At 48.7% G+C, this 24,122-nt stretch overlaps 1 protein-coding gene across 2 annotated transcripts in view; it reads right to left on the bottom strand.

Moving 5' to 3' along the window:
• Window positions 1–24,122, bottom strand: part of KIAA0930 (KIAA0930 ortholog) — a 434,726-nt gene that overhangs the window by 190,611 nt on the left and 219,993 nt on the right. Inside the window, exon 4 of one of the 2 annotated variants that reach the window (XM_030213830.1) lies at window positions 22,924–23,001. The exons of the other annotated variant lie outside the window; for it this stretch is intronic. Coding sequence (XP_030069690.1) covers window positions 22,924–23,001 — 78 coding nt within the window. The remainder of the gene's footprint in view (window positions 1–22,923; window positions 23,002–24,122) is intronic. 2 annotated transcript variants of the gene reach the window in all.

The following is a 24,122-nucleotide window of genomic DNA, read 5'->3' as shown; positions in this document are numbered from 1 at the left end:
GCAGGGGGAGCAGTAGTTTCCCTACTCCTCCCCCAGGATGTGCAACACCCACCCCCCGCACCGCACCCCCCCCACAAAGCCACCCACGACAAACCGCAAAAAAAAAACCCGCTTACACATGCTGCAGGTGCAACACCCACCCCCGCACCACCCCCCCTGCGCCACCCACGAAAATCCTGCAAAACAAAATCAGCCCCGCAACACAATCCACATGAAGCAACACCCACCCCCACACCGACCGACGCGTAGCTTTGCCGCTGGGGAAACAGAAACCCCACAAGAACACGTCCTGTCTTCAGACTCCGGCGTGATCTTCAGCATTACTAGCCTTTGCAGGCAGGGCTTCTGTGCGTCTGACGTCCTGCACGTGCACGACGTCAGACGCACATAACCCCGCCCTACAAAGCCTAGCAATGCTGAAGATCAAGCGGGACTCAGCACAGCACACAACAAAGGACTTCTGCTGGCGGGATTTTGGGTACCCCGCCAGCAAAACTACGACACAGTAGGGTGGGATGGCGGCGGGAGGAGGGGGGGGCCACGCGCCGCGGGGGCGGGTGCATCACGCGGAGGAAGCGGAGACGGCACACAACAAACAACTCCTGAAAGCAGCCTCCGCTTCCTTTGAACTTCATCACACTACAATCCCCCCCCCCCCCAAAATGAAATAAAAAAAACACACACACACACTCTCACAACTGGCACCGCTCCATGAAACCCCAGCCCCCCCACACACAATCAATCACTCATCTGGCAGCGGTTCCAGAACCCACCACCCAAAAAAACAAAAACAAACAAACACTTACTCACTCTCAATTGGCCACAGATCCTCAATGCACCCCCCACAACACACACACACACTCACTCTCTCATCTGCAAGCGCTTCCTGAAAACCCTGCCCCCCCCCAACCACACACACTCACTCATCCAGCAGCCGTTCCTGCCCCCCCCCACACACACTTACTCACTCTCATTTGGCCACACTTCCTCAATGCCCACACCCCCCCAAAACACACACACACTCACTCTCTCATCTGGCAGCGCTTCCTGGAATCCCTGCCCCACCACACACACTCAATCACTCATCTGGCAACCCCCCCCCCCCCAACACACACACTCACTCATCTGGCAGCGCTTCCTGAAACCCCTGCCCCCCACACACATACACTCATACTCTCATTTTAAAACACTTTCTGAACCCCCTCCCCCCAACACACACACACACACACACACACTCTCTCTCTCATCTGGCAGCGCTTCATGAACCCCACCACACACACACTCTCTCATGTGAAAACGCACAATAAACCCACCCCCACACACACACTCACTCACTCAACTGCCAGCGCTTCCATAACCCCCCAAACCCCTCTTCTTCCCTGCTGAAACCCCAAACACACACACCCCCACACCCCTCCAACACACACACACACACACACTCTCTCTCTCACTATGGCAACGCTTCCTGAACCCCCCTCCCCCCCCCCAAACCACTCTCTCACATCTGGCAGCGCATCCTAAAACCTCGTACACACACACACACTCACTCTCTCTCTCATCTGGCAGCGCTTCCTGAAACCCCTGCCCCCCCCCCACACACACACACTCACTTACTAATCTGGCAGCCGTCCCTAAACCCCCCCCCCCCCCACACACACACACACCTACTCACTCACTATCATTTGGCCCTGCTACCTCAACCCTCCACCCTCCACACACACACACTCACTCTCTCTTCTGCAAGTGCTTCCTGAACCCACGCCCCAAACACACACACACTCATCTGACAGTGCTTGATAAACCGCCCCCCCCCACACTCACTCACTCATCTGGCAGCGCTTCCTGAACCCCCCCCCCCCCACACACACACACACCCCTCTTCTTCAAAGCTGACACCCCAACACACACCCCAAACACACACACACTCTCTCTCATCTGGTAGCACTTCCTGAAATCCCATACACACACTGTGATATCCCCCTTCTCACTCAGGGTGACCTGGTTCCCACTAAGCAAATTAAACAGGTCTCACCAACTGCATATTTCTCAGGCAACTCTTTATTCCAGCCCCTGGGCACACTTCTTCTAGCTGAATACTTTATACATTCATAGGTCTTCACACTGAGCTTCCCCACACAGATACATGGGCTCAGTACTACATCAATACTTTGGGGACTCTCAACCCCAGGCTTTGCAGCCTACTTCTCTCAGTACTTTGGACACACAGTCCTGGAGGGACGCTGTAAAAGCCAGATCTGTGGGATCTTCCGGATCCACGTACGACCTTAAAAACGGAGCGCGTGGAGCGCGTCTGTGTTTTGACGGCCACTGCTGTTTACAGTATGCAGATCCCAAGGATCCCGCTGTATGCGGTTTTTACACCGTCCCCCCACGGAGGTCTGGCAGCAGCACCACAATCCTGCAGGAGGATGAGTTCACGGGGCTGGAGGCCCTGCACGCCCTGCACTCTCCCCAGCACTTCCAGGGGCACATGGCCAGTCCTAGGGCGGGGAACCTACAGAGCCCTACAGGCTCCCAAAACTTTGGGCGCCTCACTGACTGATCGGTTGCTGCACCTAAACAAAACCTGCACCAGTGGCAGCAACTTAAACTTTCATACTCCCAGCTAAGCTTAAGCTGCTTTCCCCTAATCCCCAAATCATTAGAACAGGGCGATCCAGCCCTGTTTTTTTCACACCTGCACGCAGGGAAACGTAGCTCCTATTTGCCAGTGGCATAGGAGCCAACTTTTTAAAATTATTGGGGGTGTTAAGCCCAATGGAAATAACCCCTCCCTGGACACATATAAGGAATTTTCTCAATATAGTTCCGATCCACTCGGGGACCTCCGCTGGCCATTGGAGCAGACTGTGTGGGTGCTGTGGTTGCTTGAGCACCCACAGAGTCGACTCCAATGGCCAGCGGAGGTCCCTGAGTGGATCGGAACTACATTTCCCTGCGTGCAAGTGCGAAAAACCAGACCTGGAGCTCCATATTCAGATGGATTGGGTGTGGTGGAGAAACTCTTATTTCTCCCCCACCCAAAGAAAACACCCATACCAAAAACAACAAATCATTGCACTCTGCCTCCTATATGCTGTAAGGAGTATGGTAAGGAGCATTCAGGAAGAAATAGGCTGGGGAGGAACCCCAGCTACCAAAAAAGGAAAGAAGATACTGGGGAGGGTCCGATCCTGCCCAAGAGGGACATAAGGGTAGAAAACTACAAGTCCCAGAAAGCCCCAGGAGAGCACCTAGTAAAGAGGAGAAATAGGGTGCACATCCCAGAAGCTCCAGAAGGGGGCCAACCAAAAAGGGAGAAAGCTGAGGCTCCACCTTGGTGGAAAAGGTGGTGGAATAAGTGGGCGAGGAAAGAAAAGCCCCAGAGCCCGGTTAATGAGGAAAAAGGGAATCAGCTGCAAGAGGGGTGGGGAGAGGAGAAAATGGACTGGGCTCCTGAGGAGGGGGGGGGGGGGAGATGAGCCAGAGGAGATGGAACAAGGAGAACCAGAGGATGTACCAGAGGAACCCATGGAACTGTTGGCTCTGACTCAGTCAGAGCATGAGGTATAGTGGGCTGCCCGGGTCAAGCGGGAGGAGGTCAGGAGAATAAGGCTGACCAAGAGGGTGGGACCCGAGGCTTTGACCCCGCACAAAGCCTGAATGCGATTTGGGACTGTGTTTAAAAGAGCCTTACTGCAAGTAGGGCTGTATGTGGAAAAGCAGTGCTGCAATTGGGACTGTGTTGAAAAGAGCCTTACTGCAATTAGGGCTGTGTTTGAAAAGCCTGGCTATATTTTGGGGACTGGGTTTGAAAAGCCTGGCTATAGTTTGAGAGACTGTGTTTGAAAAGCCTGGCTATATTTTGGGGACTGGGTTTGAAAAGCCTGGCTATAGTTTGAGAGACTGTGTTTGAAAAGCCTGGCTATATTTTGGGGGACTGGGTTTGAAAAGCCTGGCTATATTTTGAGAGACTGTGTTTGAAAAGCCTGGCTATATTTTGGGGGACTGGGTTTGCAAAGCCTGGCTATATTTTGAGAGACTGTGTTTGAAAAGCCTGGCTATATTTTGGGCCTGTGTTTGAAAAGCCTGGCTATATTTTGGGGGACTGGGTTTGCAAAGCCTGGCTATATTTTGAGAGACTGGGTTTGAAAAGCCGGGCTACATTTTGGGAGACTGTGTTTGAAAAGCCTGGCTATATTTTGGGGGACTGGGTTTGCAAAGCCTGGCTATATGTTGAGAGACTGTGTTTGAAAAGCCTGACTATATTTTGGGGACTGTGTTTGAAAAGCCTGGCTATATTTTGGGGCCTGTGTTTGAAAAGCCTGGCTATATTTTGAGACTGTGTTTAAAACAGCCTGGCTCTAGTGAGAGGTATGAAAAAGGCCTGGCTGTAAATTAACCTGTGTTTACACAGCCCTGGCTCTAGTGAGCTGTAGAAAAAAAGCCTGCTGAAGAAAGAAAAAAAAAAGGAAGAACAGGAGCTCTTAGCTGGTGGGGGCAGGGCTCCACCGCCGGGACCAGCAAGAGACTTTCTACAATGCACACACACCAAAGCACATTTTCAGAAGTATTATTACCTGACTTTTCACATACGTTTGCACAGGAAAATAGTAATGTTGTATTATGAAAACGCAAGACTTTCCTACAATTACTATATTCTTGCAAAATGTCTATCTTCCTACTGTTTCAATTATTGCAATCACATACATTTGCATGTTTCCTTAAAAAGAAAAAAAAAAGCTTTGTTTCCCTTCCCCCGTGAAACTTTTAACGTTTTGTTAACCAGGAGCACTCCCGCAAACTATGAAACCAAAGTAAACTTTTCTCTCTAAATGGGCTAATAGCCCCAAATGCAGTCCAGTGGTTTTCTTATATTTTGTTCTTCTGATGTCTTATACTGTGCCACAACTGAAAACTCTTATCTCCTTGAGGTTACATGAGGGAACATGGGATAAGTTTATCTGGTCCACAGGAGAGTTGAAGCCGGTCCCCCAACAGCAGCCATCTCCTTTTATCAAAAACAATAGCAAAGTAGATTTGCATTTATTTGGGCCTTCCGATCCAAAAAGACCAGGATCCTGCTGTATGTGGCCTGTCTAATTGAAAATATACCAGGATCCTGCTGTTTGTGGCCCCTGAGATCGCATAAAAAGACCAGGATCCGGCAGTATGCGGCCTTGGAGATGAAAAAGACACCAGGATCTAGAGGTGTGCCGTCCCTCTGATCAGAAATACACCAGGATTCTGGTATATTTCGCCCTCCTGCGCGAAATACACAAGGATCCTGCTGTTTGTGGACCCTGAGATCGCATAAAAAGACCAGGATCCTGCAGTATGCGGGCTTTCCAATCAAAAATACACCAGGATCTTGATGAATGCTGGCCCTCTGATCCCAAATACACCAAGATCAGGTCTATTTCACCCTCCTGCGCGAAATAAACAAGGATCCCACCTTTGTGGCCCCTGACATCGCAAACAGACCAGGATCCTGCAGTATGCGGACCTTCCAATCAAAAATACACCAGGATCTTGATGTGTGCTGTGCTTCTGATCCCAAATACACCAGGATACTGGCATGGGCGTAGACTGGGGGGGGGCAAGGGGGGGCAATGCCCCCCGAAACGACGACGAGGCGCCGCCGCGCCGTTAGTTAAAAAAAAACAAAAAACACATGCAGGCACGCGCTCCTCTCCATCCGCTTGGCTTCCCTGCCCTCTCTGTCTGCGTCCTGCCTTCCTCAGAGGAAGGCGGGACGCAGACAGAGAGGGCAGGGAAGCCAAGCGGACGGAGAGGAGTGTGTCCGTCTACCCCTCTCTCTTCCTCCCTCCCTCCGGCACAGGCAGCAGTCTTTTTCAGCATTCCTAGCAGCGGTAGCGATGTACACGCTGCCTTCGGCTCTGCCCCAAAGCCTTCTCTTCAAGTTCCTGTTCCCGCATAGGTGGGAACAGGAACTTGAAGAAAAGGCTTCCGGGGCAGACTGAAGGCAGCGTGTACATCGCTACCACTGCCAGGAACGCTGAAAAAGCTGAAGACTGTTGCCTGCACCGGAGGGAGGGAGGGAGGAAGAGAGGGGGTAAACGGAGTCACGGTCTTGGACCTCGCGGGGGGGGGGGGCAGTAGAAGGAAGATGGATGGAACTGGGAGGGTGGGGAGCAGAGGGAAGATGGATGGTACTGGGAGGGGTGGGGAGCAGAGGGAAGGAGCAGAAGATGGATGGGACGGAGGGATGGTGAGCAGAGGGAAGGAACAGAAGATGGATGGGACTGGGAGGGGTGGGGAGCAGAGGGAAGGAGCAAGAGATGGATGGGACTGGGAGGGGGGGGAGCAGAGGGAAGCCTACTGGAAAGAAGACACTGCATAAAACAGAAGACACTGGGACCAAAGCGAATAGAAAAACTAAATGATCAGACAACAAAGGTAGATACAAGTATTTATTCAGAATTTATTAATTGAAATAGGTCAGCTTTTTGAAATGTGCATCTGTGATATTTTGCCTGTAAATTTCAATTCCTTCCTCCATATTAGCATATTCATTTGCATATGTATATATGCACATGAATATGCTAATATGCTCCGCCCATCCTTTGCCCCCCCCAAAATGAAACAGTCAAACTACGCCTATGGTTCCGGGTATGACTCCTAAAGTTTTCCTTAGAAATATTTCCTCAATTATTACTTTAGTTTCAACAATTTTTTATTGATGACATTCTAATAAAACAAACACCTTGACAATCAGCAAAATAGTCACATCAGATGTAATCAATCACAGTCATGTGCAGACAGTCATCATCAATACTTTTCATATATATATGCCATTTATCCCTATCCCCCAACTAATCCCCCCCTCGTTATACCCCCCAGTCATATCGAATCGGCTTTACTGCCACATTCCTCCAGGAGTCTGAACTTGTAAAGCCCCCGTAGGATCCGATTGTTCCTCAGCCAATTGATTCACAGGTAATCAAGACAAACATTTCCAACAGTGCATGCTATAACAGTAGGCATACCTATACAAACCCAGCAATTGCCGAATGATAACTATGACCCTCAAACTTTTAACCGTTGTATCCCCTTACCCTATCCCTATCCTCCCCTCTATTCCACCCCGTGCTTTCCCAGCAGTACCTTCGTGATAGTAAGAGATATGGCCAATAGGGGGAAATGAGCAGCTCACGGGTACCTGCTGATATGAAGCTCTGCTAACAGTTTGTTCTATATCTCCGCCTGCCCTCCCTCTCTCCCTTGGCATCGTGTAAGTAATCGTGAGACCACAATTTGAGTTCTCTATTATCTCTACATTATAATATTCCTTTTGGTAGCCCATCAATTCCTTCCTCCATATTAGCATATTCATTTGCATATGTATATATGGAAATGATATGCTAATATGCTTCACCCATTCTTTGCCCCCCCAAATGAAACAGTCAAACTACGCCTATGGATACTGGTCTATTTGGCCCTTCTGATGAGAAACAGAGCTCAGAATGCATCCCCACCTCAGTTATAATTGCTGCCACTACTCCCTTCAGAGTCATTTTTTGTGTTGGATTATATGGTTTTAATTTGCCCAAGATGGTGATTGGTTCCTTGGCTCTATTTGTGGACTAATGGGGGAGGCGGGTGAGTGTGTGTGGGTTGTGATTTCCTGTGAAAAGATGTTCTTACAGTTCTCCTAGATTGTACAAGAGGTGTTCTTGTTCTTGTATATGTGAAATGTATAAATAAAGAATTAAAAAAAAAAAAAAAAAAAAAAAGAAACAGAGCTCAGTCTAGATGTATATTGCCCCTCATACAATGAATATAGCTGGATTTAGGTGTGAGCAGCCCTTCCAGAAAATTTTACACATATGCAAACAGAGTTTCTGCTGTGTCTAGCAGGTACAGTAATTTTTAATGCTGTTTTGCTGATTTAAAAATTTTATGTTATATGTTCATAGGAGAAGCTTTAAAATAAAATACAATTTTGTCAAATTTAAAAAAAATGACACATATAGGCATTAAAACTTTTGCAAGTATTTTTATAGACCATTCTCTTTATTGTCATCATAAAGAAAAAGGCAGGCATCTAGCGCTCCAATGAAAACCACAATGCAGCACTGGAAATAACAAAGCAGCTTCTGCAGTACTGACAAATATATTTTGAAAATAACCCTCCCTTCTTCACAGACCCTTGAAAATTCCACCAGCCCCCTACAACTCCTCTTAGACCTTCTTCCCTCCCTCCCCCCACCCCCCATCCCCTTACAAGAAGAGAGAAGGCAAATCTACTTTGGTATTGTTTTTGACAAATGGAGATGGCTGCTGCAGGGGGACCGGCTTCAACTTCATAGTCATACCGTCTCATGTGGACCAGATAAGCTCATCCTATGTCCCCTCATTTAACCTCAAGATGATAGCGATAAGAGTTTTCATTTTGGTACAGTATAAGTCATCACAAGAACAAAATATAAGAAAACCAAAGGATTGCATAAGGAGCTTACAGCCCATATTTTTATTTGGAGTTATAAAACCACTTGCCCCTGAAACATGTTCCAAAACAGAATAATCAATTTGTGTATCTAAAAGGCTAACTTCTACAAATATATTCCATCGTCATTAAAAACACCAGGCTTCCCAAGGCAGATTACAACCAGTTAAGATGAACCCATCAGGAAACAGAATATTCTCTGAGGACAAGCAGGCTGCTTGTTCCCATTGATGGGTTGACGTCCGCCAGCAGCCCCAGGTCCGGAAATCTTCCTAGCAACAAAGCTTGCTAGAGCCCTCGCACGCAAGTGCATGCACCACGCATGTGCAGCCGTCTTCCCGCCCGTAGCGAGAGCGTACAGACTCAGTCTCTTTTTTTCCGTGGTCAGGGTGGCTGTTTTTCGGCTGCTATGCGCCTCAGAAGAGAGCCCTCTTCAGCGATTTAGCGTTTTTCGCTTTTTTCTTGTTTCTTGTGCGAGTGCACTTGAGTTTCGTTTTCTTAAAAAAAAAAAAAAAGAACCCAAAACAAACTTTCCTTTAATTCTTAGTTTGTCCCTGTAAGTTTTCTTTCGTTTTCGGGTGCGGCCTTGTTGGCCGCCCGTACGGTTTTTCTCCTTTTTGAGCCCTTCTTTGGCACCATCGCGGGTTTTGATTTCGCCGCCGCTGTTTTTCTGTCGATGACATCGAAGATTGCCAGCAGCTTCAAGAAGTGCACACGGTGCAGCCAGGCAATCTCAGTCATTGATCCACACGCTTCGTGTATTCAGTGTCTTGGGGCTGGTCATCGCCCCAACGCCTGTACTCTGTGTCTTAGCCTTAAAAAGTGGACACAGGTGTCGAGATTAGCTCAGTGGGAACGTCTGTTTCGAGCTGTGCCCGGTCCTTTGGAGTTGACGTCGGCAGTGGTACCGAGGTCTTCAGGGACGGTGTCGATGGCGGCACCAGAGAGTGCATTGACATCAGGAGCGCACGTAATGGCTGTCCAGAGACCATCTCACGCTGGCAGCAGTGAACCATTGAGTGGGTCTCCACCTGCCTTGAGGGCGCCTGCGGTACAGGCCCATCGGGACCGACCTCTTTCGGATCCGACCCCAAGGAGGCGTGTAGATACCACGTCCTCCTCGTCAGTACCGGGGGGGGGGGGGTACCGGTGACGTGCTTCCCATCACGGTACTGAGAGCTGCAGGGCGCCGAAGGATTCGGCACCCGTGAAGCATCGACGCCGGGAGGACCGCTCACCCTCCATTCAGGAGGTGTCGATGCGCCGGTCTCCGGTCAGCCCGGTACTGCCTCCTTGCCCTAGGCAGATTCTGGCTTCGTCTCCTGTACCGATCCCACAGCCTTGTTCGACAGACACTGTAGACGAGTGACTCTGAGCCATTCTTCCAGGGATTCCTTATCATCATCAGCAGATGAATCCATTACGAATGGGATGTATCAAAGCAATCCCTAGATAGGGTGGGAACAGGCCACACCATGCGCAAGCACTTGTGTTGCAAAACGCGCGTCCCTCCTGGCGGCCACATCCAGCCTGTAATGTCGGGCAAATGAGAGCTTAGAGGCCCATGTTGCTGCACTACATATCTCTTCAAGACAGAGTGCTCCCGTTTCAGCCCAAGAAGAGGAAATCGCTCTTGTGGAATGTGCCTTAAAGGCATCAGGCGGAGGCTGGCGACACAGCAGATATGCAGAAAAAATAGCTTCCTTAAGCCAAAGGGCTAGTGTAGCTTTAGACGCTGGAGACCCTCTGCGAGGACCAGACAAAAAACAAAACGGTGATCAGAGGTCCTGAAAGCATTTGACATTCGCAGATATTGCAACAGAGCCCTGCGCACATCCAGAAGGTGCAACTGCCCAAAGGATTCCGGAAACTCCTCCCTAGAAAAGGAAGGCAAGAAAATAGGCTGGTTTAGGTGAAACGCTGAAACCACCTTAGGCAGAAAGAAAGGCACAGTACGTAATTTTGACTCCGGACTCTGAGAACTGCAGAAATGGGTCTCGACAGGTCAGCGCCTGGAGCTCAGACACCCATCTCGCCGATGTAATGGCCACCAAAAAGACCGTCTTTAAGGTCACATCCTTCTCCGAAGCTCGCCTAAGCGGCTCGAAGGGCGAACACTAAAGAGCCTTTAATACTAGCCCCAGGTTCCAGGCCGGACAAGGGGCCCGCACGAGAGGACGGAGCCGAAGCACCCCTCTAAAAAAAAACGTGCAATGTTCGGATAAGCAGCCTTGGAGAGGCCAGCCACCTTCCCCCGAAAATATGCCAAGGCTGCCACTTGAACATGCAGGGCCACGCCTTTTTATAAACCATCCTGCACAAAGTCAAGTATCGGCAAGACAGAAGCCTGCATGAGTGTGATGGCTTTAGAAGCACACCCAGCCTCAAACTGGCGCCAGATCCGAGCATAAGCAATGGAAGTGGAACGCTTGCGGGCCTGCAAGAGAGTGGAGATGACCTTGTTTGAATAGCCCTTGTCTCTCAATTGCGCCCTCTCATTAGCCATGCCGTAAAACCAAAGCGGCAGGGATCCTCCATTGTCACTGGACCCTGCGACAACAGGTTCGGTACCAGAGGCAAAGAAAGGGGAGCCTCCACCAGAATCCGCCAGAGGTCCGCATACCACGGCCGCCTGGGCCAATCCAGGGCAATGAGGACCACCACTCCTTGATGTAGCCGAATTCGCAGGAGGACTCGCCCTAACAAGGGCCAAGGAGGGAACAAATACAGGAGGCCCGGGTTGAGCCAAGGCATCCAAGTACGCCAAGCGAGGATCTCTCCATCTGCTGAAAAAGCACGGGACTTTGGCATTTGCGCTTCACGCCATAAGATCCGCTATGGGCGTCCCTCATTTGGGACAGATCTGAAAGAACACTTCGTCTGCCAGTTCCCACTCCGCTGGGTCAACTTGATGCCTGCTTAGTTAATCGGCTTGCACGTTGCTCTGACCTGCAATGTAAGCTGCTGACAGAAACTGCAGATGTAGCTCGGCCCAGTGGCAAATCTGCGCGGCCTGCGCGGCCAGTGCTCTGCACTGAGTGCCGCCTTGTCAATTTATGTAGGTCACTGCTGTCGTCCGACAGAACTCTCCAGTCCCTCCAGGGTCGTGTGAAAGGCCAGAAGCGCCTGGAATATCGCTCTCAGCTCCAAGGATTAAAGGACCACTCCGATTACTCAGGTGTCCACAGACCCTGGGCATGCCTTCCCTGGAAATGTGCTCCCCAGCCCTTCAGGCTGGCATCTGCTACTACCAGGCACCAATCGGGAAGCGCTAGCGGCATTCCTCGCCACAGCATGCTGACTGATAGCCACCACTCTATACTGAGTTGGGCCGCAGGGAGCCACGTGAGTCTGCGCTGATAATCCTGAGACATTGGAGGCCATCGTTGAAGCAGGGAAAACTGCAGAGGTGTTATGTGCGCTCTCGCCCATGGCACCACTTCCAAGGTGGCCATCATCAACCCCAACAGCTGGACCACGGCCCAAGCTCGTGGGCGAGGCATCCTCAGGAGCAGACGGACCTGATTCTGAAGCTTGCACCGCCTTTGATCGGGTAGAAAGACATACCCCGAGGCTGTGTCGAACCGGACCCCCAAATCTTCTAAAGAGGGGGTCAGGTGACTTTTGGGTATACTGATGACCCAGTCCAGAGATTGCAGTACTGAGACCACTCTGGCTGTTACATGATGAGCCAGTCGTCGAGGTGCGGGTGAACCCGGATACCCTCTCGCCGGAGAAAGGCAGCTACTACCACCATTACCTTGGAAAAGGTTCGGGGAGCTGTGGCGAGGCCAAAAGGCAAGGCCCGAAACTGGAAATGGTTTCCCAACACCATAAACCGGAGAAACGGTTGGTACGGGGGCCAAATAGGAATGTGCAAGTAAGTTTCTTTCAGGTCCAGAGACATGAGAAATTCTCCTGGCTGTACCACCACAATGACGGAGCGCAGGGTATCCATGCAAAAATGTCGCACTCTGAGAGCCTCGTTGACTGACCTTAAGTCAAGGATCGGTCGGAAAGACCCGCTCTTTCGAGGCACCACAAAGTAAATGGAGTAGCGTTCGGCAGAAGGCACAGGGATCACCGCTCCAAGGTGCAACAAGACTTGTAAGGTCTCCCCAACCGCCGCCCGTTTGACGGCAGTACCGCATCGGGACTCCATAAACACGTCTATCACCCGGGCGCTGAATTCCAATCGGTACCCTTCTCTGATCAGGTCCAAGACCGACTGATCTGAGGAAATCTTGGTGCATTCCTCGAGAGAAAGGGAAACCCATCCTCCTACTGCAGGAATCGAGGAATGGACCGGTGCGCCATCATTGAGAGGGCCACCGTTGCACCCCAGGCCAAGAACCAGAGCGAAAGGAGTTCCTCTGCTGAAAACGGGCACGTTGAGAAACCCCAGCAGAGCACCCCGGGTGATACCTGCGAGCTTCACAGAAGCGAGGTCTTGAAGAGGAGGACCATACAGCACCCTTGGAAGAAGGCCGCGGCCTATCCTCGGGTAAGCGCTGGGGTTAAGGGTCCCCCAGGGCTTTCACAATCTTCTCCAGCTCCTCTCCGAATAACAGGAGGCCCCGAAAGGGAAGCTTCACCCGCCTGTGCTTAGAGGCCATGTCAGCCGCCCAATGCCGTAGCCATAGAAGGCGGCGGGCCACAACCGCCCCAGACATCTGTTTAGCCGAAGCCCTGACCAGATCAAAGAGGGCATAAGCTAAAAATGACAGGGCTGACTCCATCCACGGTGCAACCTCAGAGTGGGACTCCGCACCATCCGTGGGCTGTGCCACTGCCTGTTGTAACCAAGAGAGGCAGGCCCGGGCAGCATAAGAACTGCATATAGACGCCCTTAAGGCAAGCCCCGAGATTTCAAATGACTGTTTCAATGCGGATACAAGCCGCCAGTCCTGAATGTCTTTCAGGGCAACCCCGCCCTCTACGGGGAGGGTGGTCTTTTTAGTCACCGCTGTGACCAGTACATCCACTTTAGGCATCCCCAAAGGGGCTAAGTGCTCCTTAGAGCACTTAGAGGGAAAAGCTGACCCATAGCCCTGGCCACTTTCAAAGGCCCTTCAGGTTCAGACCAATGAGCTGAAATAAGTTCTTGGATGGAGTCATGCACAGGAAAGGTGCGAGCAGGCTTCTTAGTACTCGCCATCCTTGGATCCCCAGAGGAGGCCTCACCCTTGGCAGGATCATCAATAGAGAGGGCCTGCAAGGCGGCAGAAATGAGCGCTGGCAGCTCATCGCGGTGGAAAATCCTCACCGCATTGGGATCATCCAGATCGTGGCAAACCAGTACTTTCCTCTGGCTCTTCAGACCAAGAGGCCCTGCCAGAACCCTCAGAATCCCCAAAGCCCGACCACAGGGGGGGGGGGGGGGAGGGAAGTGTGCCACTTTCCGATGGGGAATTTATCCGTCAATGTTTTGCGTCCTTCCAACGCTCGGGGAAATCAGCCAGCCCCAGGCTATCAACACCCGGGGGGAAACCAGGTAGCATCGCAGTGGCAGACACATGCGGCAGAGCTCTTTTCATCATTAAAAGCACAAACTCCGGGGAGAAACACTCACCCTGACCCTCCGTCTCCGAATCAGGAGAAACGGGAACTGGAGCTCCTCTGGTAGCCTCTAACCGAGGCGTCCCCCTGCCCTCAGACCAGGGGCGTATCTGAGGTTCGGCGGTAGGGGGGGCAGGGGCTAGAGTGAGGGGGCACATTATAGCCCCCCCCACCCGCCGCCCCCCCTACCGCCGTTAACCCTCCCCCGCCTACCGCCGTCAACCCTTTCCCCGCCTACCACCGTCACCTACCCCCGAGGTCCGCTTCCTCCTGCTGGTTTTTTAAAATATTTACTTCAGCTGGCGGGGGACCCCAACCACCGCCAGCCCAGCCAAGGTCTTGTTTAATTTCTTCATCCTCGTGCTGTGAAAGCTGCATCCTTCCAGTTGGACAGAGTCTGATGTCGCAGCACATTGTACGTGCAGCAATGCCCAGCCCCCACTAAACAACCAAGCAGCTGACCCTGATTACAGAGCTACATACACACACACACACAGCAGCAGCTAACCCAGAGGGAAGGAAAAGAATACTCTAAATCAACACAGATCCCTGTCAGAACCTAGAGCACGTTCTGAGAGAAACCTATCAGGCTTTCCTGTTACTACCAAGAAGTAACGCAAAAGCAGAGAAACTCCTCAGCTGCAGGCTAAAGTACTATCCCCTGACGTCAGCACAACCCCTGGCAGCCAATCAGAAGAGACGTCCCCCCTCCCCCTCAGCCAAACCGGCAGAATCATAACAATTACTAGCACAGTGTCTCACGCATGCAGCCCTTCCCATAGTGATTGCCGGGGATATGAATCAAGTATTAGACCCCCTCCTAGATAGGACGCGACAGCCGAGCTCTGGAGCCTCATCGGACGCATCTCTTCTAGATTCTTTCTGTCAGAGGGTGGGCCTTCTAGATCCATGGAGGATACTACATGGCGAGGAGAAAGACTACACTCACACCTCTCGTGCGCATCGAACCCAGTCCCGCTTGGACTACATACTAACCTCCCCCGACATATTTCAGAAAGTAACAGAAGCGGTCATAGGCCCCGAAGAAATTTCCGATCATGCCCTGATATGGGTTGATCTGGAGGTAGAGACATACTTTCGGCAATCCCCGGGGTGGAGGTTCCCGGCATATTTGTACTCCTCAAAAGAATTCACAGAATATTTGCATCAGAACTGGGAAGAATTTCACATACACAATCAGGCACACGTAGAAGACCCCATTCTGTTTTGGTCTACAGCCAAGGCAGTCCTGAGGGGACAGGTTATAGCGTATGTAAGCAAACGAAATAAGCGTATGGCCCAAGGTATAGTGGCGCTGGAGAGGCAGCTCAGAGAAATAAGAAAGCAGTACACCAGACACCCCACGCAGCAAACCTATGAGCTCCTCACATCCACAAGGGTGGCATTAAATAGTTTACTCCAGGAACGAACGGCACGCTCCCTGTTGTTTAGGAAATACAGATTGTTCAAATATGGAGATAAGGCAGGGGGGATGCTTGCGAGGTTAGTCAAAGGTACACGAAAGCCCCATTACATCGCAGCGTTGCGCGGACAATTGGGGGAGATCTCTACTAAACCAGATGAGATAGCGCAAATATTTCAGCAACATTTTGCCACACTATATAAGGGGGAGGAAGAGATGGGAGATATTCACGAGGCCATTCGAGCATACCTAGACAAAGCTAATATGGGGAAAATACCCCTAGAACACCTCGACCACCTTAATAAACCGATTGGGGCAAAAGAGCTCCAGAAGGCCATAGGTGCACTGAAAACACACTCCGCGCCAGGGCCTGATGGGCTATCTAGCGAATTTTATAAGATGCTGAAACAGAAAATTTTGGGACCCCTAACAGAATATCTTAACGAAGTGGTAGAGAACGGTCGATTCCCTTTGCACGCTAACACGGCCCTGATAAGTTTAATTCCAAAAAAAGGGAGAGACCCACTACAACCCAGCTCCTATAGACCAATCTCCCTGATCAATGTGGAAACCAAACTATTGTCTCGGATATTAGCAGACAGGCTGGCACCACTGCTGCCACAGCTGGTGAGGGAGGATCAGACTGATTTCGTCAGGGGACGCCAATCAGTCCTTAATGTGTGTAAATTTATATTAGCCACATTAGTAGCTCCTAACACAAAATCTCAAAAATTGGCGGTGAGCCTTGACGCAGAACGGGCATTCGACCGGGTGCTATGGCCCTTCTTGTTCGAAACATTACGGTGGGTGGGTCTCACGGGATGGTTTTTACAGGCTGTCACCACATTATACACCGACCCCCGGGCTATGTTGCTAGTTAATAGGATAAGGACAGATATTAGGAAAGGAACACGCCAGGGTTGCCCACTATCTCCGCTGCTCTTCCTGTTGTCCCTGGAACCCTTGTTGAACAAGATCCGATCGCATGAGCACATACAGGGGGTCAGAGTTGGGCAGCACGAGATAAAGGTGCTGGCATACGCTGATGACCTGCTGTTGTTGCTAAGTACTCCCCAAACATCTTTAGGATACCTCCTAGATACGGTGCACAGCTATGGTAGGCTCTCGGGCTTTCAGTTGAACCTGACGAAGTCACTGGCACTGCCCCTGGATCAGGGGTTGCGACACGAATGGGGCGATTCATTCCCTCTGAAATGGGCAGAAGATCAGATTAAATATCTGGGGGTAGTGGTTCCATCCGACCTGGGGCTCCTTTATGATAAAAACGTACTCCCAGTCTTACAAGATACCAGGCGCTTGTTACATTTATGGAACACATGTCCACTTTCCCTATCAGGACGCATAGGAGTAGTCAACATGATGATAGCCCCTAAATGGCTCTACCTTTTTCAGATGCTGCCACTATACTTAAGACAGAGAGAGGAAAAGGCCCTCAACAAATTGATTCAGGTATTTTTGTGGAGAGGGCGGAAGCCTCGGCTTCCTTTGAGTGTTATTCAGAAGCCGAGGGATCATGGGGGGATGGGCCTACTCAATATAAGATACTTGACCATAGCATGCTCGATGAGACACATTAGGGATTGGCTAACAGGACATGGGGAGTTTTCAAACACACAACTGGAACAGGCACTCTCTCCTACAGTGCATTTGGGTTGGTGGCTGCATGCGTCAGGCAGAGGAGTCAAACTCAAACTAGGACATAATCCATTCGTCCTGTCAGCAAGGGCAACGTGGAAGTGGCTGTGCAAAAGACATTGGTTTAGATGGACTGCAACACCTTTCTTGCCACTGTTTAATAACCCGGATTTTCCAGAAGGCTCAACTTCAGTGATTTTTGCTAGATGGCGGAAGAGAGGGATTCAGTATTTGTACCAATTGCTGACCGATGAAGGCAAAGTGCGGCCATTCCGGGAATTACTTGACAGAATTTAACTTGCCAGGGACAGATCAGTTTGCGCATCTGCAGATACAACATTACCTAACTGAGCTGGGCTGGACCAACTTGAGCGAGGATGTACAGGACATTTTAAACACAGCACTGACATTGGGGGCTCAAAATAAAGTGCCTCTGCGATTTCATCACAGGTATCTCCAGGATTCCACAGAGGACATTGATTACAGAGGCAGAGCACAGAAATGGGCGCTAGACCTGAAAGCAGAAGTTTCGGAGGAGGTGTTACAGAACTTTTTAACCTTGGCATTGCGCACCTCTGTATATTCTAGACACTGGGAGCTACAATACAAGTTTGCACTGCGATTTTACATCCCACCAGCCAGGGCGTTCAAGGCAGGGTATGGTGGCACAGGTGCATGCCCTCATTGTGCCCAGGCACTAGCAGGACTGGGGCATATGTTCTGGTCTTGCCCTCAAGTAGTGCAATTTTGGTCCCAGATTTTAACGGCCATCAAACAATACTGGAGATGCAACACAATACAGAGGCAGCCATTACTACTTTTTGGAAAACACTGCTGCACAGGGTTTGTCCCTCCAGGACTTAACTCCTTCCTGCACAGGGCGGTGCTGATTGGCAAGAAGATAATCCTGCTAAACTGGAGAGAGAATGAGGGCCCTTCGTTTGGGGCTTGGAGGGCAAACATGATTGAACTGCTAAAACTGGAGCGTTGTGGAATTACAGATATCTCCTCTGTGGAGGGCAAAAAGCTGGAATCTACCTGGGCGAAATTTTGGGATACCTTACAACCAACAGCAAAAAGTAAAATTTTAAATTGAGAGACTGTGTGGGTAGATGAGAGACTCTGAATACCTGTGGACTGATAGTAGACTATTGAGGTGGGGGGAGGGGGGGTTGTTGGGGGGAGTTTAGGGGGGGGAGGATGGGGAGGGATAGAGGGGTGCGATAGGTAGACATGTTGTAGTGCAACTTTGTTAATAGTGTTGATTTATGTGTTAATCCTTTAAAGAACAATGCATACTTGTACACTGTTTATTGACCTGTCTACAATAAAAATGATTGAAACATAAATATGTTAAATAGCACCAGTCCCAGTACAGATCCCTGCAGCACTCCACTATTCACCCTCCTCCATTGAGAAAAATGGCTATTTAACCCTACTCTCTACATAAGTACATAAGTAATGCCACACTGGGAAAAGACCAAGGGTCCATCGAGCCCAGCATCCTGTCCACGACAGCGGCCAATCCAGGCCAAGGGCACCTGGCAAGCTTCCCTAACGTACAAACATTCTATACATGTTATTCCCGTAATTGTGGATTTTTCCCAAGTCCATTTAGTAGTGGTTTATGGACTTGTCCTTTAGGAAACCGTCTAACCCCTTTTTAAACTCTACCAAGCTAACCACCGTGACCACGTTCTCTGGCAACGAATTCCAGAGTTTAATTACGCGTTGGGTGAAGAAATATTTTCTCCGATTCGTTTTAAATTTACTACACTGTAGTTTCATCGCATGCCCCCTAGTCCTAGTATTTTTGGAAAGCGTGAACAGACGCTTCACATCCACCTGTTCCACTCCATTCATTATTTTATATACCTCTATCATGTCTCCCCTCAGCCGTCTCTTCACCAAGCTGAAAAGCCCTAGCCTCCTTAGTCTTTCTTCATAGGGAAGTCGTCCTATCCCCGCTATCATTTTAGTCGCCCTTCACTGCACCTCTTCCAATTCCACTATATCTTTCTTGAGATGCGGCGACCAGAATTGAACACAATACTCAAGGTGTGGTCGCACCATGGAGTGATATAACGGCATTATAACATCCTCACACCTGTTTTCTATACCTTTCCTAATAATACCCAACATTCTATTCGCTTTCCGAGTCGCAGCAGCACACTGAGCAGAAGGTTTCAGCGTATTATCGACGATGACACCCAGATCCCTTTCTTGGTCCGTAACTCCTAACGTGGAACCTTGCATGACGTAGCTATAATTCGGGTTCTTTTTTCCCATCAGTTCCTAATCCACAACAGAACATTGCCTCCTATCCCATGACTTTTTAATTTTCTCAGAAGTCTCTCATGAGGAACTTTGTCAAAAGCTTTCTTAAAATCTAGAAACACTACATCTACTAGCTCACCTTTATTCATATGTTTATTCACGCCTTCAAAGAAATGAAGCAAACTGGCGAGGCAAGACTTACATTGGCTGAATCTATGCTGACTCTGTCTATGCTGAGTGGAATGGAACGGAGAGACGTGATTCATTTGTTTACCCTTTCCAAAAATACTAGGACTAAGAGGCATGCAATTAAGCTACTGAGTAGTAAATTTAAGTCAAACTGAAGAAAATATTTCTTCACTCAACATGTAATTAAACTCTGGAATTCGTTGCCAAAGAATGTGGTAAAAGCAGTTAGCCTAGCAGGGTTTAAAAGAGGTTTGAAGAATTTTCTAAAAGAAAAGTCCATAAATTTTCGGAAATCACTAAAAACAGACCTGTTCAGAAGAGCATACCCCACCAACCCAACATAAAAATACCTGGACACTTGTGACACAATGAGGTATATTTTCAAAGCACTTAGCCTCCCAAAGTTCCATAGAAACCTATGGAACTTAGCCTCCCAAAGTGCTTTGAAAATAAGCCTGAATGTAACCAAAGACCGTAACGGACATTACCTGACTCTTCTTCCCCCCTTTCCCTCTCTAAGTTCCCCCCAATTGTACCAATTGAGTTCGAGTCCCACTTCAGGCACAGGCAGCTCCTTGTGACTCTAGGCAAGTCACTTAACCCTCCATTGCCCCAGGTACAAATAAGTACCTGTATACAATATGTAAGCCGCATTGAGCCTGCCATGAGTGGGAAAGCGCGGGGTACAAATGTAACAAAAAAATACCATACATGTACCTCATTCTACCACAATATCACTTTGTATTTATTCATACCATGTATTTGTTCAGACCGGAATCGGCTAACGCTGTTAACGGTTATATGTAAGTCACATTGAGCCTGCAAAAAGGTGGGAAAATGTGGGATACAAATGTAACAAACAAACAAATAAATAAATAAAATAAATAAATAAGCTATTATTAATATGGACCTGGGAAAATCCACTGCTTATTTCTGGGATTCGCATCTGTTTTAATCTTAGGATCTTGCCAAGTACTTGTGGCCTGGATTGGCCATTGTTAGAAACAGGATACTGTGTTTGATGGACCTTCAATCTGTTCCAGTATGGCAGCAGTTATGTTCTTATGCAACAGTCGATTCAGGAACCATTTAGGGTCCACTATATTGAACCAGGGCTGCTGCTTTTTCTGTTGCAGGGCCGACTTTGTGCAATGCACTGCCGAGAGTATTGCGATTTTGTAACAGGATGGCACATTTTAAGAAGCTTTTGTAAGCACATTTATTTGCGCAGGCATTTCAATCTGTTTAGATATTTTTGTTTCACTGTAGATTGACAGTTTTTAGGAGGTTGAGTATTTGGGGGGAGTATTGTGTATTTTGTGGTGTTTGTTATTTTTTTGTACTCCGCTTAGGATTTTAAGTTCCCGCCCTTGCAGAAACAGGAAATGAGGGCAGGACCAGAGCTGAGAGACAGAAGGGAAGGCTGAAGCACCGACGAGCCTGCAGTGCACGCTTTTCACTGACAAGGTAAGAAGAGGGCTTTTAAAATTCGGACGGATGGAGGGAGGGGGGCCTTGGAACTCAAAGGGAGGGGGGAGGGGGGCCTGCCTTGGAACTCGAAGGGAGAGAGGGAAGGAGAGAGAGAGAGGTAGGGAGGGAGAGAGAGAGAGGGAGGGAGGGCCTGGAACTAGGAGGGAGGGAGGGAGGGGGCCTTGGAACTCGAAGGGGTGAGGGAGGGAAAGGAGAGAGGGCCCCTGGAACTGGGAGGGCGGGCAAGGCTGGAACGCGGAGGGAGGGAGGGGGGCCTGGAACGCAGAGGGAGGGGGTGGTGAGGGGGTAGAGATGGGGGAAAGGGGGCGGAGGGGGGAGAGGAGGGGGGACGGGGAATGCACCACCTGTAAAAAAAAAATTTCAGTACCCCCAATCATTTTGAAAAGTTGGCTCCTATGATAGTATACAGCCGGTCCGCACGTAATTAAGACGTTGGCATTTACACCAAGTTTTAATTGGCGTAACTGCCCACAACTAAACTTAGTCACGCTGATAGGCACTCGGTATATTCTATAAACCGCACAGAAATTTAGGCTTATTCTAAATTTAGGCATACTTTATTGAATATGCCTAGATGTAGTTCATTTCAGTGCAGATTTCTTAGGTGTCACATACAGAATCTAGTGCTTAATGTGGACATTCCTATTAGATGACATGGAATAAGCTGGGAATGGGTAGGGAACACACGTTGCAGCTAATGCTCTGTAACGTAATAGCAGAAAACAGATATAGTTAATTATACCTCCAAGGGTGTAACTAACTTCATTTTGCGTTAGCAGCCACACTGTCAAGATGCATTAGTGACCACTGCACCATGTCAGTGGCATGGCTGCCTTCCCCAAAATGCTGGAAATGTCCCCAACAGTTACCTCAGAGGTTTTGCACTTGGCATGCCTAAAGATAGTTTATTAAATAGGCACTGAAAGCCTTATTCTATAAAGATTATGCTCCTAAATTTTGAGCATAACCTATGATCCAAAATAGATTAATCTCATAATTTAGGAGCGTAACCTTTATAGAATAAGGTCCTGTATGTGTTTCTTCTAGCAATACTTTGTACCAGTGCATTTAAAATTATTCCACAGTACAGACCTACATAAAGTTGCCAATGGCTATAGGGCCACTGGTCACATTTCCTGGGTTATTGTTTTCTCCATGTGCTACTATGCTCATTCAACCTCCTCCTGCACATTTTCAGCCCTCTGTAAACAAGGGGGCAGGTAGACGAAGGCTCCCTAAATGGCTGGTCAATTCTGACTCTTTTCTATAATATTTCCTGCTAAATTAAACTCTAACATGTCTACGGATTTAAGTGCCAAGACGGCAATTTTATTAGAAAAAGGTGTGGTTAAAACAACAACCACATTATAAAAAAAAACTCATAATTGAATTTAGTGAAAGGCAAATTATTTCAATGTAATTGGGAGCACTTTGGGAATTCTTTAACTTCACATTCAGGTAGTAGAGTACTGAACCTTTAATGGTTGTAATTTTCAAAGGAAACTGAAAACTTTTTTGTTTGAAAGTTAATTTTGTAAATTTTATTTGGTATGTAATCTGGAGTGATTTGTTGTTTGATGTAATTCACTTTTTTTTGCAAAGCACAGTGAACCTGCGAAGAAATATTGCAGTATGTAAGTGATACATTGACATTATATATTTTTTTTGTGTCCTTTGCATACTTCTTGTACGGAGGGGAGAGGGATGGGAGGGATTGGTGGGTGGATGAGTTGAAAGGGCTTACTGCACTCGTATTGTAATAGGAATTAGGGAATATTGTTTTTGATACTGTGTATTGTACAGTTGGTTTGTATATTAATTTTCAATACAAATATGAAAACTATTAAATAAACCTCACCTGAGATTTCTTTTTGTGAATATGAATGTCTCCTCCGTCTGACCTGGTACACACTGCACAAGTCACCATGTAATCCAACTGCAACAGAACAGAAGAATTAGAGGGGATTCTTCAGATAAAATGAAGTGAATGAATATTAAAGTGGCACAAAGGATGTTGTTTAATATTTTGTTCTGGTCCTGCTTCCCCGTTTTTACAAAAATCGTTTATTTAAAGTAATTCAATCATCATCCACCTCCCTATGTTCCCTCTCATCTGGTGTTCCCCAGGGTTCGGTTTTGTCCCCCTCACTATTTAACCTATTCATTAGTCCTTTGGCCCTGCTCATTCAGACTTTTGAAATCAGTTCTTACTCCTATACGATCTCAAACTTCTTCAAAACTGTCTCCACGAGGTGGCCTTATGGCTCAAGAATCAACATCTCATTTTGAATCCTGACAAATCTGTTAGTTGGATCACAGGTGCCCTGTCCCCACCTTCAATAAGCCCTGTGCTATTTGACAAACAAATACTTTCCTTATTCAAATACTTAAGGATTATCATCTACTCAGCACTATCCTTTGCCCCTCAAATTTCCTATGTCCTTATGACTGGATTCTTTTTCCTCTTTCGCTTAAGATCAATTTGAAACATAGTTGATACCAATTCGCTTTGACCTCTCTTTTATGCCCATATAAATGTTCAATATGATTATTGTAACGTTGCTTACACAGAAATTACCAAAACAAATTAAAAACACCGCCTTCAGACACTTCAGAACACCACTGCTTGCATCATCTGCTGAGCCTACCAATACGACCGAGTTACACCACTCCTACAGCACCTCCACTGTCTACCAATGGAACATAGAATTAAATACAAGATCCTCACCTTGGTGCAATAAAGCTCTTCACAACTCCACTCCTGTTATGACTGGAGTAGTGAGCCCTTGTGCCCCAACTGAGCACGGCGTAGATGGAGTGAGGCCACACTCGGCCAGGCAGCCGGACAACCCCTAGCTTCACCTGGGCAGTGACTGCCGTTCCCTGAGAGTTGAGCCCCCAGGTGCAGGCAGCCACCAGGACTTCCGGAACCAGCGGGGTTGAGCAGCCACTGACCAGGCAGGCGGGAGAGCAGGAACAATACAGGACAAGAAGCAGCAGCACAGCGGGTAGTAGAGAAACAATCCAAGGTCTAGGCAGGCAGCAACACAGCGGATA

The sequence above is a fragment of the Microcaecilia unicolor genome, chromosome 9 (assembly GCF_901765095.1).
Source record: "Microcaecilia unicolor chromosome 9, aMicUni1.1, whole genome shotgun sequence".
Lineage (NCBI taxonomy): Eukaryota > Metazoa > Chordata > Amphibia > Gymnophiona > Siphonopidae > Microcaecilia > Microcaecilia unicolor.
This window is presented reverse-complemented; position numbering and strand designations above follow the sequence as displayed.